The sequence below is a fragment of the Daphnia pulicaria genome, chromosome 8 (assembly GCF_021234035.1).
Source record: "Daphnia pulicaria isolate SC F1-1A chromosome 8, SC_F0-13Bv2, whole genome shotgun sequence".
NCBI classification, from domain to species: domain Eukaryota; kingdom Metazoa; phylum Arthropoda; class Branchiopoda; order Diplostraca; family Daphniidae; genus Daphnia; species Daphnia pulicaria.
In genome coordinates this window covers 1,132,602-1,150,940 of record NC_060920.1, presented here as the reverse complement: position 1 = coordinate 1,150,940, position 18,339 = coordinate 1,132,602, and the positions used below count along the sequence as shown (strand labels likewise).

The 18,339-nt window shown below is 47.0% G+C and overlaps 3 protein-coding genes across 4 annotated transcripts in view; 2 read left to right on the top strand and 1 right to left on the bottom strand.

Annotated features, from left to right (window-relative positions):
* Positions 1-15,233, bottom strand: part of LOC124312451 — a 102,128-nt gene extending 86,895 nt beyond the window's left edge. The window contains exon 1 of the mRNA XM_046776966.1: positions 15,094-15,233. Within this exon, the coding sequence (XP_046632922.1) occupies positions 15,094-15,105 (12 nt within the window). The 5' untranslated portion in view covers positions 15,106-15,233. The remainder of the gene's footprint in view (positions 1-15,093) is intronic.
* The window catches only part of LOC124312357 (collagen alpha-1(I) chain-like), a 1,404,094-nt gene that overhangs the window by 909,268 nt on the left and 476,487 nt on the right, over positions 1-18,339 (top strand). The window lies entirely within an intron of this gene.
* On the top strand, positions 1,696-12,642 carry LOC124312268. 2 transcript variants are annotated; one of them, XM_046776733.1, is made up of 14 exons: positions 1,696-1,945; positions 2,376-2,486; positions 3,301-3,480; positions 4,374-4,583; positions 4,654-4,839; positions 5,175-5,315; positions 5,484-5,906; positions 5,972-6,501; positions 6,641-8,267; positions 8,444-9,541; positions 9,720-10,244; positions 10,405-11,199; positions 11,266-11,498; positions 11,569-12,642. In XM_046776733.1, the coding sequence occupies exons 2-14, from the start codon at positions 2,411-2,413 to the stop codon at positions 12,052-12,054; spliced, it is 6,510 nt and encodes a 2,169-aa protein (XP_046632689.1). In that variant the 5' UTR covers positions 1,696-1,945; positions 2,376-2,410; the 3' UTR covers positions 12,055-12,642. The 2 variants fall into 2 exon arrangements, with proteins under 2 accessions (XP_046632689.1, XP_046632688.1); XM_046776732.1 differs by having other exon boundaries at positions 1,696-1,946; positions 2,373-2,486.

The following is an 18,339-nucleotide window of genomic DNA, read 5'->3' as shown; positions in this document are numbered from 1 at the left end:
GACTGGATAGCGTGAAACGCAAACCCGCGCGGTGGTGGTGTGCTGGCCCTTATTTATTTTTGGTTTCTTTTTTTAAAAAGCTGGACCAATCGATACTATATAGGACTTAAATATATGTGCGTGTCTTCTTTCTTTATTTCTTTATTTTCTTTCTTTAGACGGGCCGGGCCGTCCTTTATTTTATTTTTTTGTGGGGAAATGTGTCAAGAATATAATAGACGGTGGATTTCTCTCCGGATGCCTACAGGTATTACTACATCATACTGTTCGACGTAATCTGATGCATCCGGTATTGTGTACATATTTATTTATTTATTTATAAATAGATATTCCCATTTTTCCCGTCGATTTATTTCTATTTTATAAATTGACATTTCGGATTCTCTATTTTTTTCATCCGGTCCGTCTGTTTTTTTGTTGATGAATGAGACGAGAAATTTCACTCTGGCCCGCAAGATTCCCATGGCCTGCCGCAACTGTCCAGCAGCAGCCAAGAAAAGAGAAAAAAAAGTCCAATCTGGAATTGTTTACGACGTTTGGAAAAATAAAAATAAATAAAAAAGAGATTTTTCCAAGTTGTTTTCTTTCCGCTTTTCTTTTCAATTTCCATCACACATCTTCTTTCTCTCAATTGACAACAGCTGGGCCAAATATACTATACACCACCCACCAATCCACACCCACCGGATCTCTATTTAGCCGCCCGTCCGTGCCGTGCTGGGATGATGAGGCAATCGAATGAAAACCAAAGGTAAAGCACAAAAAGAGTGAAAATGTTGTTCTAGCCGGATTAGAAAGCCCCCGCCCGTTTTATTTTCATTTCTTTGGTATTTTTGTGCTGGAAAAACCCCCCGTCAAAAAGTCTTGAAATGAATTCCAGACGCGTAAATGGTTTTATCTATTGCTGGTGTGTGATGGCCGGCCCTGCCGGATGTAGTCGACACAGATGGCCGGACTTTCCATCAGAGGGCCAAGGTCGTTTCTTTGGAAATAGGCCGCCATTTGGGGGGTATATACATACGGATGTTAATTGATAACATCAGAAAAACATTGAAATGTAGCTTATCTTTAATTACATTTGACACGCCCTTGTTGAGTTTCGCGTACCCTGTGGGGGTTCAACAAACTGGAACGATTATTTCTCTCCGATTGAGCTGGGCTGCTGTTTTCACTCTGAGAAAGAATCGTTCAGTCGTCATAACTTTCCCTTGCTGGACAATGCCGGGCAAAAGACGGGCAAAAACCGGGCATAAGCTGGGCAAGAAATAAATATCCAATGCTGTGGTCAGCCATCGATATATTTATTTGTTTCTAATTGAAATTGAAAGAAAGTTGAAATTGTTTCATTGATATACACTGTCGGCCGATTTGGACTTTCTCCGTCCGCTTTCGGCTCATCCGCCGCTGGCCCATCCCGACTGGACCTTATTAACACGCAGGAATTCCGATCCTCTCCGCCGCGAGTGATGATGACGCAATTGAGGTTAGCACATAGCTTATAGGGGTGGTGGAGGAAAAGGGCCTACATTGAAGAAATGTCAGTAGAAAATAAGAAAAATAGAAATCCATTCGACACGCAGCACTAATACAGGTGTGTGTTATCAAGGAGAAAAAGGGGCGGAGCTTGAGGAAGACGGGCCAGCCCCCCCCACTCATTTTGGGTCTGTCTGCTGGGGTATACACAGTGGTGGGTGAAAAGAATTTGACTTCAGTCCATCGAGAGCTGTCCAACCAGACGCTCCTATATCTTTTTCTCTGTGGTGTTTGAATTTTTTGGCTGGCCCGTTTTCTCTTTTTGGTTGTTGCCCAGTTGTGTGTGTGGGTTTTCTTATATTTGTTGAGTTTTGACATCGCACCTTGCGCAAAAAAGACACTTTGGGTGTTCGCCCCCCTTCTTCCCCCACAGTGTTGAGTCATCCAGCGGATTTGCGTCCATTTCGTTCCAGGTAAAAATGAGAAAAACAAAAATGAAATTTTATTTTTATTTTCTTGTGCTGGGTGAGTTTAATGGCCGAATGGGAGACTAAAAACACTAACCTGTAATATATACGCAGCAGCAACAGCACGTACTTATTACTTAGACTTGTGTAACGTGTGTTTCTTGTTCCGTCACGCCCGGCTCAACGGACAAAGAAAAGAAAAAAAGAAAAAAGAAAATGTAGGTTGAAGAAGACGGGCGTGGATCCAGCCACAGCGACGAGAAGAACAAAGTTCTTTCACAAGAGTTTTGGGTGTCGGTGTAAACGGATATCCTGGTCACGTCATTTTCTCGACATTTTCTCTTCTGTTGTTTTTTTCAGCCGCTTTTGCCCGGTTTTTTTTTAAACGGACAAGAAATTTATTTGTCAATTTTTGTTTTGAAAATCATTCAGGTCGGACGAATCGCATTTGTATTAAAAGAGAAAAGAGGATGCAGCAATCGATCGTTTTGCTGCTACTCGTCCTGGCCGGCTTGGCTTCGGCCAGCCTCAATTCCACATTCACAGGTGAATATATTCTTTTTGTCGCAATCAGATATATCTGCAATCGACCTCGTTTATTATCAACACACGACGGAAAAAACTAAACCCCCACCACCCTGAAAAGTGAATCAAATTCCTACTCGTTCAATCGCGACAAGTTTTTGTTTTTTTAAATCTTTGGCCCGTCTCAATTTCTCTGTGCTGGAAATAAAAATAAAAATAAGAAAAAAAAGGTTCAGTGCGCCGAATCCGGGTCAAGACGAGGGAGGCGGACGAGAAGAAGAGAAAAAAGGAAAAGAAGAAGAAGAAGAGGGGCCGTCATGACCTACTTACATCAAAATCCCCCACCACCACCACCAACACAACAAAATAAAAATCTTCCTGGGCAAAATCTTACTCCCCCCTTCTTCCTCTTGTCCAGCGGGGGCTCCACGGAATTTTTTCATTGCGCCCGGCTCCGCCCCGTTGACATGAATACCACAAAAAAAGATATTAGAAGCTGAACTGCTGATGGCCAGCCAAACATCTTTTCACTTTTGTCTTTGTTTCCTATCTCTTTTTTTTTGTGAGCTGCTGGGCCACTGGCTGGGCACATGTGTGCACATGTCTTCCGGTTCACTCTTTCTACCATTTAAAGAAGAATAAGGTCATGACGTACGTACCTACGTGTAGATATACCGTAAAGAGTTCAAAGAGCGTGCCCGTCTTTCCAATTTCCAAGGGCCGTTTCGTACCCCGTTACAAACCGCAAGACACCGTTGCTGATGGCATTTGATTTTATTTCAATCTAATCACGTGATTTTTATTTCATTTCATTTTTTTGCTTGTCATTTAACAGCCGGGCTGAAAGGGACGGGCAGATGTCCGAGTAAAATCCGAGACCCTGACCGATGCCCGCCTGACACGTCCGTTGAAGGTAAACGGACGGACGAGTGTTCCAGCGACGACGACTGCCACGGCCAATCGAAATGCTGCACCGACGGATGCCGACGCCTTTGCGTCATGCCGCTACTCACCTGTGAGTTTATATTTAATTTCAAATTTTCAACCTGAATTTATTTCATTTCCGTCTTGATTTGTTATGAAATAACTGGAACGAACTCGGTAATGTGGGAGAGTTCACGCGAGTGGCGGTTAAATCTTTGAAAATAAAAAAAAGGGCCAGCAGGAGCCGGGCCAGCACAGCTCGGCAACTTTCTCTCATGAATTTTTGTATTACAAGAAAATATTTATTTATTTTCTCTCTCTCTCTGCCATCAATTTTTGTGGGTTGAACATTTTCACCACCGCTGGGCAACACGACGGCCATCACCACTCCCCTCTTTTTTTTTTTAAACTGCCCGCCAGCGTCTATACGCAGAGCCAGAAAGAAAAAACAGTTTTAGTTTTTATTTTTTTCCAGCTGGAGGAGAAGATGTGGGCCAGCCAAAAAATCGAGAAAAAGAAAGAAAAGGCATCGCCCTACTTTCTCCTGTTTAAAAGCAGCACACGTGCGGGTTGGCACAGCGCAGCACCTGGGCTGCTGCTGGGCTGTTGGCCATCATCATTATTACAACTTTCACGTTTTTGATTTTTTTGCCACCATTTAACCGGGCGAGAGAAAGAAAAGATTCATTTCACCTGATGAGTTTGTACACAGAAGAATATGTCCTACCGTTATTAAGGCCGTCCCTTTTTATCCCGTTAGACGGCCCGGGCCAAATGGGAAAAAACAAGAAAAAGGTTAGACGCCATTGCGTGATGCGGAAGTCACATTGCGTCAGAATAAGAAGACGTCATCCGGCCGGCCCTATATAAGTCGATCCCGTTCCGTGGGAAAAAAATAAAATTCGCCCGTTTCATTCATTGATTCCAGCAGCACGTGTCAATGTATAGTTATGGGAAATTTTAATTTTTGATTTATTTGCCCAGCTTGCGAGAGGCAGCGAGTGGAGACGGTGAAACGGGCCAGAGCCCTGCAGATGACGGACAACGACATTAGTTTGCCCAGCTGCGACCCCATCGGCGACTACGAGCCGGTCCAGTGCGACCCGCTGACGGGCAACTGCTTCTGCGTCGACGAGTCCGGCTTCGAGCTGGCCGGCACCCGCGCCCGCTCACTCCAACTCGTCAACTGTACCAGTAAGTTTTAGCTGGACATTCAAAATTCTCGCCCGTCTCTAATGTCAAATTCAAATAATTTTCCTGTTAGATCCCAAACCTTGTGCTGGACTTTTATGCCGGATGCTGTGCCCGTACGAGTTCGAGCTGGACGTCGAGGGCTGCCCGTTGTGCCAGTGCCGCGACCCGTGCCGAGGCATCAAATGTCCAGGCTCTCAGACGTGCCAACTGGAGGAAATGCCGTGCGCCAAGGAACCGTGCCCGCCCGTTCCCACCTGTAAGTCACCACCCGCCCGTCTCCGCCATCTTGTTTCTTCCGTCCGCTCCATGGCCCAGCAGCGACGGTTTCCATTCTTATTCACGGCCCAATAATTCCCCTGAACTGGGCAGCACCTTGCCCGCCTCTTATCTTATTGACGCAATATTTACCGTAATCGATTAGCCATTCAACTTTAATTTAACCCAATACACAATGACGTCATTTTGCCCAGTCATACCGTAAATGGGGGGAAATTCGTCCAGCAAACAAAATAATTGGCCCAGTTTTATTTTAAAATGTAAATGAATAGACAAAATTGTGATATAATTTATTTATGCTGGACAAATCAACAGGTAAGCAAGCGAGAAGTGCCGAGGATTTGTGCCCGGCCGGTGTGCCACTGACGATGCCCAGCGGCGATCGACCCTTCCTCTGCGGCTTGCAAGTCGGTCAGCCGCAGTGCCCGCAGCTCTTCGATTGTATCGTCCAGCCAGGTATGTGCTGTCCAATTTGTAAAAAATTCCCATTTTTGGCCGGGCAGAAACAGAAAAAAAAATAAAAGGAAGAGGAAAGCCACAACCGGGCCAGCCCAGCACAGCAAAAAAGAGAAAACTGGGTCATGACCTCATAAAATTAAAATAAAAATTTCCTGCCCGTCTCAGGTGCCGATTACGGAGTTTGCTGTATGGCCGCCGATCGAATCACCAAGCCGGGCAGCTGCCCAGCTTTGGACGGACAGACCAACTCGACCGATTGCGGAGTGCCTTGCTCCAACGACATGGAATGCCAAGGGGCGGACAAGTGCTGTCCCAGTCTCGGTGGCTGCCCGGCTGGTGCTGGCCAGCACTGCGTCCCGCCCTTCAACTTTTCCCTGTGTCTCCAGCAACAGCAGATTGCCCAGCTGCTCAGTTTGACGGAAAGGGAAGGCAAAGGTTACGTGCCCCAGTGCGACGAGGACGGCCAGAAATTCGCCGCCCGTCAGTGCAGCCGCAACGGACTCGTCTGCTGGTGCGTCGATCCCGAGCTGGGCACCAAAGTCAAAGGATCAATGGGATCCGCCCAGGACGTCGTCTGCGACGGAGTCTGTAAGTTATTGCCCGGCAATTTATTTCCCGCCGGAAATTTCAAATTTTTAATTTTATTGTTCCAGCCAATGCCATGGCCCGGTCGTCCAGGTGCAGTTCGCCCGTCTGCGGCTCGACTTGCGACTACGGATTCAAGTCGGACGGCCAAGGATGCGCCACCTGTGAATGTGACAACCCCTGCGAGCAGCTGGCCTGCCCGGCAGGTGAGCAATGCCTCATGAAACGCGATCCGTCCTGCCCGGCTAGCGCTAAAAGGTGCCCGATGAGCCCGCAGTGCCGGCCCACTTTCGTCCCACCCTGCGCCTTTGGCCGGCACCTGAGCAACGAGGCGACCGACGAGGCCGTCAGCTGCACCGTCGGCTCCAAATTTACCTGCCCGTCCGGCTTCCACTGCACCTACAGCCTGCCCAACAACGCCTCATTCTGCTGTCCGGCAGCTCCGGCCGCTCCGCCCGGCTCTATTAAAACAATTCCGGCGGAAGAGGACGGCCGTCTCCCGTCCATCTGCGAAATGATGAAGGAAATCGCCGACGGGCGCAAACCGGCCGAGCCCGGCTACAATTTGATTTTGAAAAACCCGCGCTGCACCCCACAGGTAAATTGAATTCAAATTGAATTCAATTAAATGGAAATTTAATTAAATTAAATGGAAATTGCAATTAAATGGAAATTTAATTTTAAATTTTATGTAATTCAATTCAATGGAAATTTTAATTTTGATTTAATTTGCCCAGGGCGAATTTGAGGAGGAGCAATGCGACAAGGACGGCCAGTGCTGGTGCGTGGACGAGTTCGGCGTCGAGTTGCCCGGCACTCGGGGCGTGGCCTCGGTCCAGCAGCGGTCGGCCTCGACCTGTTTGAAATTGCGTCACGACACGGAGAGCGAATGCCCGGGGCTGCTGTGCCGGCTGGGCTGCGACTACGGGTTCGCGACGGACAACGCCACCAACTGCCCGTTGTGCGAGTGCCGCAACCCCTGCGACGTCACCAACTGCCCGGACGGCCAGCAATGCCAGCTGGTCGTTTCCCCATGCCCAGAGACCCCCTTCTGCCCGGCTCTACCATTCTGCACGGCCGTCCAGCAGCTTGACCGAGAAGACACCAACGTCCAGGAGGAAGAAGAAATCGAAGAATGGACGGCCAGCTGCCCGGCTGGCGAGCCATTCCTCAACCCTGTCGACAATCTGCCCATCCAGTGCAATCCGCGCAGCCGGGCGCTGAGCTGCCCGGCAGGATTTTCCTGTTACAGCGAAAACAACGGGCCGGACGGGACCTGCTGCCCGATCCAGCACGTCATCAAGGCCGGCCAGTGCCCTTACCTGGTGCCCATCTCGGTGGACAGCTGCGACAGCGAGTGCTCGGCCGACGAGGACTGTGACGGCCAGCTCAAGTGCTGCTCCAACGGTTGCGGAACCCAATGCGTCGAGCCGCTCATCAAGACGGCCTGCCAGCACATGCAGATGATCATGAAGTACAAGGCCAGGGAGAACGGACTGCCGGCCAATCGGCTCTTCATCCCACGTTGCCGGCCAGAGGACGGAGCCTTCGAGGCCGTCCAGTGCGATCCAGTCACCCGGGCCTGTTGGTGCGTTTCGGCCGACGGGCGGGAGCTGGCCGGCACCCGGGTTCCACCCGGACTCCAACCTCAATGCCACACCCCGAGAAGCTGCCCGGCTCTGAGCGAATGTCCTGAATTGGATTGCTCGGCTCATGGCTATCAGCTGGACACGTCCGGCTGCCCAGTCTGCGCTTGCCGGGACCCCTGTGACGGTGTAGAGTGCCGATCGCCGGCCGAAGAATGTCGAGTGGTCCAGGTCAACTGCATCCGGGCTCCTTGCCCACCTCTGCCCGTCTGCCTGCCCAGGCTGGACAATCCCTGCACCCACGGCCAGCCGCTGAGGGACGGCCAGTCCGGCAGCAACACGACCGTCAACTGCGGACCCATGGGCTCCAGCTGCCCGTCGACCCACAAGTGTCACCTGTCGCCGTTGGGCGAGTTTTCCGTCTGCTGCCCCAAGCCCAGGGACGTTTGTTTCCAGGAGAAGTTGCTGGGCTCGTGCAAGGCGTCCGTCCTGCGCTACAGTTTCAACGAGAAGCGCAACCGCTGCGAGGCCTTCCGCTACACGGGCTGTTCCGGCAACATGAACAACTTTGATTCCGAACGGGAGTGCAAGGCCGTCTGCCCGTCCCTGTCCACCTGCGAGGAGCTGAGGGAGAAGAATCTCAAAATGGCCGAGAAGTTCAAGAAAGTCGTTTTCACGCCCAAGTGCAACAAGGCCAATGGGGACTGGGAACCCGTCCAGTGCCTGGAAGAGGTGGGCATCTGCTGGTGTGTCGACAATGACGGCGAACACATCAAAGGTCCGTCCAGTTGAAAAATATTTTTTATCATTTTTCTGTCCGTCCAATCAGTTTTCTGCCCAGTCAAATTTTCTGCCCAGTCAATTTTCTGCCCAGTCAAATTTTCTGCCCAGTCAAATTTTCTGCCCAGTCAAGAGAAAAATGTGAAATTTTAATTTTAAATTTTTGTTGTCCAGGATCTCTGACCCGAGGATCGCCCACTTGTGGTGTCCGGCAGGCCCGTCAGCGCTCGATCGACCCGCCCATCTGCGACGACCCCAAGGCCGTGGTCCACGTCTGCAACAAGTCGATTTGCGAGAGTAAAATCTGCCTGGCCAACCCCAAGGCCGTCTGCCGGGTTGATCCTTGCGGCGGATGCCGTCCCTCCTTTTACGATCCGGCTTCCGGCCGGAAGGTGGACTGCGAAGCCGGACTCAGTAAGTGCCAGAAGGAAGTGCAAGTCGTTTTGAATTCCGACACCTGGGCCAGACAGGGTGGGCCGTGGAACGCCCAGCCGCTGGTGGTTTCCACTTCGTCCAGCCCGTCCTACCACTACGACATGAATGGATATTCCGCACCGGAAGAGGACGCCGAAGTCCTGCCGGACGCTCTGCTCTCATCCGTCACCGTCTACAGCAGTCGCCTCAGGCGCCAGCTGGAAGAGAAGGAACAATCCACCGAGACGGCCTTGCTGGACACGATGATGAAGGAAGCTGGACCGTCGGAATTGATTGCGGAAATGCTCAAGGAAGTTAAACTGGAAGAGCTGGACCTGGAAATGGCCACCGAAACTTCCGACGTGGAGGATACGACTCCGCTGGATTCCAGAACCGGAAAGCTGCTGGCCCGGCGTCCGGTGGACGAAGGTTTGCTGGAGGAAGTCAAGAACGGATTCCAGAGCCTGGACGACGATCAAACTGTCCAGCAACGACCTGTGCCCGCTCTGCGTGACGCCATCAAACCTGGATTCTGCCCGCCCGTCCGCTCCCGCACTTTCCTGCGGGTGCTGGCCCAATTTGCCGGAGGGGCGGCCTGCGCTGACCAGTGCGTCTCTGACGCCGACTGTGCCGGACCGACCCGCTGCTGCCCGGGCGAGTGCGGCTCCACCTGCACCCACCCGGTCCTCCTACCGACGCCACTCCTGCCCAAACCGGGCGCCTGCCCAGCAGCGGCTCACCCGTTCGGCTGCCCGGCAGACACCAAGGCCGTTATTGAATGCTCGTCTGACTCGGACTGTTCCGGCCGGGCCAAGTGCTGCTCCAACGGATGCAGTTCCACCTGCACCTCCCCCGAAGGTCCGTTTAACTGGAATTAATTTAAAGTTAATTGAAATAAATTTAAAGTTAATCGAATTAAATTTTACTTTTAAAAAATCTTAAATAATTCGAAAAAAATTAAAAATTAAATCAAATTGCATTTAAAATTTAATTAAAATTTAATTTAATTTAATTAATTTTTTCTAAAATAAAATAGAAAACAGTTCCGGTCCGTTGATGATGTCCATCTCTCCGCCCGTCTGCACCCTGAAGGGCGACTATGCCCGGGAGCAGAGCCAGGGCGAGTTCAGCTGGTGCGTGGACACGACCGGCCAGCCCATCGACGACTCCTTCACCCGCGGATCGGTCCGCTGCTCGCCCAACGGGACCGTCCTGGAGCAACGGGCCCTGGGTCCCATCTGTCCCGACCCGAGCGTCCAGCCAACCGTCTGCCGGGACGAGTGCCTCCACGCCCGCTGCCCGTTCCACCCGGACGCCATCTGCATGGCCGATCCTTGCGACGACTGCAAGGTGGCCTTCATCGACGGCCAGGGCCAGCGGCTCGAGTGCACCGATCGCTGCAGCCAGCCGGCCGAGACGGGCCACTGCCGGGCCCTTTTCCCCCGCTACTTTTACAACATATCTTCCCAATCCTGCGAGGAATTCATTTACGGCGGATGCGAAGGCAACGAAAATAATTTCGAGTCCGTCCAGGAGTGCAGCCAACACTGCGAGAAACCAGGTAGAAAATTCATTTAACTTTAATTCAATTAACTTTAATTCATTTAACTTTAATTCAATTAACTTTAATTCATTTAACTTTAATTCAATTAACTTTAATTCATTTAACTTTAATTCACAAGTTTTTTTATTTCATAAAAATTTTTGTTTTATTTTTATAGTGAACGTGTGTGAATTGCCCAAGGAGCCGGGCATGTGCCGGGCGAATTTCCCTCGCTGGGCTTACAATCCGGAGACTCAGCTGTGCGAGAAATTCTCGTTCGGCGGATGCGGAGGCAACGCCAACAACTTTCACAGTTACCAGCAGTGCGCCAGCCGCTGCCCGGACTTGGTCCTCTGCCCGCAGCAGTCGCCGATGCTGGGCGAGATCAAGTCGTGCAGCCGTAACGAGGCCTGCGCCGGACAGACGTGCGCCAACCACCCGGAAGCTGCTTGCTCCGTCGATCCCTGCACCTGTCAGGCCGTCTTTGTCGACGCAGACGGACAGGCCGTCAAGTGCCTGGCTCAAGTCGAGCCGGCCGTCCTCCAAGCCGAGCCCCGCCACGCCTTCCACGACGTCCAGCCGGAAGTCAAAGAGTCGACAACAACAACAACAACCACGACAACAACTACCACCACCAGCCCAACAACCACCACAACAACAACGACGGAAGCCCCAACAACAACGACGACAACTACAACAACAGTGGGTCCATCTCCTGCCCAGCAGCGCGGTAAATCGCTGGCCCATCCGCACTACACCCGGTGCCAGAAGATGCGCCAGTCGCAACTGAAGAAAGGCGGTGGCGGCCAGAGCGGCGAATTGATTCCGGAATGCGACCACCTGGGCCGGTTCCAGCCGATCCAGTGCCTGCCGGCCAAGTCCAACAGCGGCCAAGTCAGCTGCTGGTGCGTCGACGAAGCCGGAAATCAGGTGGCCAACACCACCCAGTTCCTCCGCGGAGAGCAGACCTGCCGTAAGTGTCCAGCAACAACAACCAAATTATGACGAAATTTTTTAAAAATTTGGTCCGTCCGATCAGGTCTGGTGCCAGTGATGGCCGTGGCGATGACCCTGGGATTCCCGGCTATGGACCACGCCCAGGAGCAAATGGAGAAGGAAGTGCGTCAGCAGGTGGGCGAGATCCTCAACGGCCTGTCGGCCCGCACCATGGAGTCGACCCTCCAGGTCAAATCCCGGCAGGACGGAACGGTCCTGACCTTCACGCTGGTCGGCGACAACAAGATCGACGTCGCCTCCCACCTCGAGGATATGGTACCAACTTTTCTAATTCATTTCAAAATGATTTGATTCAAATGATTGGCAATAATTATTTGGGTGACAGGTGAAATCGGGCCACTTGGCGCTGGAAATGGACGGGCACACGATGCCGGCCGACAGCACGTCGTCGAAATTCTACCACAAACTCGACTCGACTCATCTCAGAGTGGCCGCCACTAAAGAGGAGAGCAGCGACCTGCAGGACCGCAGCCTGGAAACGCGGGAAATTCTGGCCCAGGCCCTGGACATCGAGGCCCCTTACCTGGCCATTATTGTCGTTTTGTCGGTGCTGGCCAGTATCTTGGTCTGCGGGCTCATCATCGGCCTGGTCCTCCATCGCCGCCGCACTACTGGCACCTACCCGAAAGATTCCGGCTCGACGCTGGCCTCGCCACCCAAGCCCAGCAAAGGCGGCTCCGACAAGTCGGACGTCGTGCCCAGGGGTTTCCCGCGCGTCGGAATCAATCCGTCCGACGTCGTTCAAACGCCCCAGCTCTCACCCACCGTGCCCAGGAGCAAACGACAGACCCGCAACGCCGAGGCTTGGTGAAACAATTGAATTTAATAAACCCCCGCGAAATTCAAAAAATTGAATTAACAATTTTTTTCAAAAAATGACTCGGAAGAAAGTCGAGCTGTGCTCGAGTGTGAAAAAAACACCACCAGATATAAATTTTTGTGTACTTATCTTTGAATAAAAAACAAAACAATGTAAATAACTTTGATATCCCAATGATATAAAATACGAAACAAAACAAAAAAAGAAAATGAAAATTCTAACAAGCGCAAACGATTGGAGACTTATTATTTTTGATACTTTTTATTTCTGATTTATGTTTCTTCTTTAAAAAATGATTTTGTCTTTTTATTCCCGGAGCGAATTCCGTTTCCCCCCCTTGGTGTATGGGTGTGATTGTATAGGGCATTATACCTATTGATGACCTATATAACAATTTTAGGCTGGCCTCTATTTATATATATACAATGGATTGAATATCTGAATTTCCTCCGGCTGCTGTCCATCTCTTTTTTTGTTTGTTTTTATTTTGTAACGAAAGAGAGAGACGTCTTATACAACTACATGCGGTGATGCATTCAAAAATTCAGCATGAAACAATACATGTGAAATAGATAATAAGTAATAACCTAAGAATTAATTGGCACCTCGGCCGATGGGCGAACCTTTTTTCATGAGATATATGCAGACACGTTTCTTGATCAAATATTCAAACTCAGAATAGAGAATTAGCTTGTGACAAGAAGGTGAGACAAATATATTGAACCGAAATACAAATTCAAAGAATATTGTCTTGCATCAAATAGCATAAAAATCCACTTGGTTTCTTTGGAGAAAAGAAGAAAGAGTTTAGATGCGCATTGGTTCTTAGATGTTTAGTCTTATTACAGGAGCAGTTGTATGGTATGCACAAGGTCAGTCTTATTAACGTCAAAACAGCATTTTTTTCAGAAAATTGATATGTAGGCTACAATGTTCAGGAGAAAAGTTCTGAACGCCAAAACATCTGATGTCTCATGGGCTGATGTGTGGACAACTGGCGATCACTCTTTTAAATTATTTCTTCTAATTTCTGTAGCAATATTCAAAAGAATGACAAGATAGCAGTCGCACACATGGAACGATTTAACAAGCGATCCGCCACTCAAAGAGGCCGTTTGGGGTTTTTGATTTAGCGGAAATCGTCGCTGGGGGTTCTAAAAATAAACGAATAGATGGGTTTTGTGCAAAATGTTTCGCTAAGTCGATTGCTGAAAACCGCAATCGCCTAGCTTTTGTAGTTTGGGAGATATTAAAAAAAACCGAGAGGGGGTAGCCGAAATTTTTTTTTGCAGCAGTTTCTCGTCAACTGCTGCACCTAGAAATATTCTAATTGTTTCAAAATGATGGGATAGCCCACCTCTTCAAACTATTTTCATGTTTTCGATGCTCGGCTCAGAAGCCGAGATATTAACGATTGAAATTTTGGAAAAAATTCCTAAAAATTTCTTCGTTTTTCGGCCATGCCGGGCTTCATCCTATAAGCCACCTAGCAATCGCGAAAGCAAAATTTCCCCCTCTTTGCCTTTAGGGTCTGTTGGGGTGACCACCCCCTCTCGATAGGTGTAGGCTGAAGTTATGAGGGAGACCACCCCAACAGACCCTAAAGGCAAAAAGGGGGAAATTTTGCTTTCGCTTTAAACTTCAAAATTTGTCGAAATTTCTAATGCCTATGGGGGCGATAGTGCAAGTGTGTAGTAAAAAGTACAAATTTTGAAGTGGAAAACTTTAGGGTATAGGGAAGGGTTCTCTGAGTTGATTTTATTGTAAATCATTCTGTATATTTGTAAAGAGTGAAGAATTCTGCATCTTTTAGCACAAAGAAAAAAATTTTAGCTTGATTTTTAGTATTTTTTGTAAATTTTTGAAAACGCCGTATTTAACACGGCACATATGGGGGAAAAAGGGTGTACCTAATAAACTGAACAAAACCGTAGCGCCATGGGGGTTAATCCTACAACAATTTTGTATGTGTAAAAAATGTAGATCGTCATTAGATTTACTCAGAAAAAAAAAAAATCTAACCCAAGCTGTTCGGGTAGTATTTGCACTTTTTCTAAGACACGTAGTGCCATTAGAATGCACTGAAACAAGAGGGGTGTACCTAATAGTTTGTTGGGTACTGTAAATATAAAACAAACCAACAGGATTAAAGAAGAGATAACGTAGAATATTTTCCATATTTTTTCATAATTTTTAAGTAATCGGGAAAGCCGACATTTGATTATAAAGTCAAGGTAGGACGACCCAATTTTAAGACGAAAAATTTATTTCATTTTTCATTCCTCAACCGTTCGTCGTACTGCCATGAAATTTGGTTTTAAGATGCGCATTACTAACATCTACATTTCCTGATGTTTTCAATATCTTATTGCAATTCTAATCCATCAAGAAATCAATTGAGCCATCCGACCCAAACGCCAGATCGCCCCTTTCCCTTAAGCACTGGAGTGACGGGGACGACTCCGAACTTGGCAGCGGCGTGATCGGCCTTGGCCTTGGCGACTTCGAGAGTGTCCTGGACCGGGAGGGGTGCTACCGAATTGGAGACGGGAACGACGGGCAAATTGTTGGATTGGACGCGGAAGCCTCGGGAGTCGGCGGTGAAGGAGACGCGGACTTCCTTGCCTTCTGGGTTGATGTAAGCGTAGCTGCCGATCTGGTTGCCGAAACCGTCACGGAGGTTGCTGGAGGCCTGTCCGGGGTGAGCGTAGCCGAAGCTGGCCTGACCCAGCTGGTCCTGGGCGTGGTATTGGGGGACCGTGAAAGAAGGGTAGCCGTAAGCGAAGGGATAGATAATGGGGACGGCTGCAGTTGCGGGCATTCCGGTGTAGTCTATGGCGGCGCGGACGCCAGCGAACGGAAAGGCCCCGTAATTTACGCCATATCCACCGTATCCGAAGAATTGAGCTTTGGCGGCAACAGCCAACACCAACAGACAGGCAATCTATGCGAAGAAAAAAACAAACGAATTGTATTGAAATATCTAAAAAAAAAATTATTTAAATAACCGTCTAAAAATGTTCTTATTACCGTAGACTTCATTTTATATAGTTCTTTTGAAGTTCGTGTATTTTAGTTCGTTGGGGTTGAATAACAGCAGCTACCCACAGCAGCGATGAGAACAGCAGGAATAGGCCTATGACTTACGTAGAAATAGTAACAGCGATGATCATATATCCACAAATTTTCAAGTCCTTTGTATACGTCTTATCCTTACTATATATCGATACTTTTATGTATCATATATCGTATGTATCGTTACGTGCGGGGTCAATTGCACCACTTATTGCATATGCGTCAGCCACAAGTGTGTTGTGTCGTTGCCCCGAAGGCTATAATACGACATTGACATGAAACTGAATTCACCTTGAACAAGAAAGTCTGCTCGTTTCTATATTCCACTTCATTATATCCCAGTTATCTTTTCATCGCATATGTTCCATTTTACTGAAAATGAGGATTACCGGGTCCCAAACAAATAGGAATAACATATGACACGTTTTAGGGTTTGATGATATATATTTTTAAAAAGGCTTGGTTATTATAAATACGCGACCTACGTGTGTCCGTCAAACGTACGATTTAACCGATTTAACAATTTTTTTATTTCAAGGCACAATCGTGAAATGTAGGGGGATTGTTGGATGTTGGATATGCGGATATTAGGGGATTGTAATTCCCTCATACTCCATCTAGAAAATGCTTCGCTATACAGTCCCCTCCATAAGTATGGGATCACCCCGCGCCGTTCCATAAGGTGGCGTGTATTTCATATGGGTTTTTCGGGTGGAAAAAATCGAAAAAATGACATAAATTCCCCAAACTTGAGATTTATGTCATTTTACGTCTTTTCTATTGTCTGAATTTTCTTCAGATTTTTTCCCCTATTTTTTAGGCCTAGAAAAGTGGCGCCCAAAGTATCGGATCACTCCGACGCCGCCCGTGTTGTCTTATGGCGCAAATGGGCTTTTCATATTGCTTTTTATATATTTTATTTTTAAGAAGGAATTTTTATATTCAAACCCTTTTTACATTTCCCTTTTATAAATTAACTGTAATATTTCCATTATGATCGGAACCATTTCCGATTTTTCCCAGATTTATGGTATGCACAAGGTCTTATTAACGTTAAAACAGCATTTTTTTCAGAAAATTGATATGTAGGCTACGATGTTCAGGAGAAAAGTTCTGGACGCCAAAACATCTGATGTCTCATGGGCTGATGTGTCTTATCCTTACTACAAGATTCCTTCGGGAATATCCTTCGGGAATTTTTTTAAACGTTAAAGAGACAGAAAATAAAGGTTAAATAGTCGATTAATACATACTATTATGTTTGGAAAATTCCCTTTATTCTCTTAAATGAATTGATTCTTATTAACTAATTGACTAATAATCTGTCAATATTATGAGTGGTGCGACTTAGGTGTGACGGAGGCTTCGCCCCATAACCCCACGTCGCACTTCATGTTTAGATTAAGTTAAAGTAACATTTATTACTATAGTAACAATATAATTAAATCATGCGGTCACATGTTGCATTACATGAGTCTTGGCTAATAGATAGCGAGCTACCATCATACCCTTTTTTTTCCTTTCCAAAAATATAATAAAGATGGTCTAATGGTCATCAACCCGGGCTGCCATTCGTATGGTTCGGTAGTCGAATCTCGATCAAGTCGGAAAGGAAAACTAAGTTTGTAATTTTTGAAAAATTACTCTTAAAAAGCATTCGGAGGTAAATGGAAGTGGAAGATCGGTGGTAACTCTTCACGACCGCAAGAAGATCTTGATGACCGAGGAGAGGACAGGGGAAGAAGGGAGAGATGACCCAGAGCTTCAAAATGAGTATAATCTAACATTCTTAAAATGTTCCTCAACTTCTTGGTTGATGACTAACTGTTAAAAAAAGGAGGCATAGAAATTTTACTTGGACAACCAAATTTATTAAAATCAAGATAAAAGACAGTAAACAAAAAGAGGTAATAATAAAACAAAACAGTTAAAAAAGTAATAGTAAGAAAATACAAAGTAAAAAGAAGAATAAAGACGAAATCGAACAAGAACATAAAAACCAAATCAAATCAAATAAGACATACTACTCTCCACTCCCATAGCAGAAAACTTGTCTTGCTTTTTTTCTTTTTGTTTACACTGCTGAGCACTCACTGCACTGACAGTTGGAAGGTTAAGCAAACAAAAGCGAATTCACTGCCTAGGATTCGGCAACCAGCTAGGTAACAAATACGCAAATTAAATTTTTAAACCAGTAATAAAAACAAATGAAAACCCCGTTACGCCATGTATCAAATTTTGACAGAATTATGTACAAAATTTGGTGACGATTGGTCATTCAGGGAAGAAACGTATAAAGGATAACTAAATGGACATTAAACCCTCTGAATTTCACTACTAGCTACTACTACCCTACCCCCTATACCCCACACCCTATATTGTTAAGGACCTTCGTATATAAATATACCTCAGGGATATATCGATACTTTTATGTATCGTATATCGTATGTATCGTTACGTGCGGGGTCAATTGCACCACTTATTGCATATGCGTCAGCCACAAGTGTGTTGTGTCGTTGCCCCGAAGGCTATAATACGACATTGACATGAAACTGAATTCACCTTGAACAAGAAAGTCTGCTCGTTTCTATATTCCACTCCATTATATCCCAGTTATCTTTTCATCGCATATGTTCCATTTTACTGAAAATGAGGATTACCGGGTCCCAAACAAATAGGAATAACATATGACACGTTTTAGGGTTTGATGATATATATTTCTAAAAAGGCTTGGTTATTATAAATACGTGACCTACGTGTGTCCGTCAAACGTACGATTTAACCGATTTAAAAAATTTTTTATTTCAAGGCACAATCGTGAAATGTAGGGGGATTGTTGGATGTTGGATATGCGGATATTAGGGGATTGTAATTCCCTCATACTCCATCTAGAAAATGCTTCGCTATACAGTCCCCTCCATAAGTATGGGATCACCCCGCGCCGTTCCATAAGGTGGCGTGTATTTCATATGGGTTTTTCGGGTGGAAAAAATCGAAAAAATGACATAAATTCCCCAAACTTGAGATTTATGTCATTTTACGTCTTTTCTATTGTCTGAATTTTCTTCAGATTTTTTCCCCTATTTTTTAGGCCTAGAAAAGTGGCGCCCAAAGTATCGGATCACTCCGACGCCGCCCGTGTTGTCTTATGGCGCAAATGGGCTTTTCATATTGCTTTTTATATATTTTATTTTTAAGAAG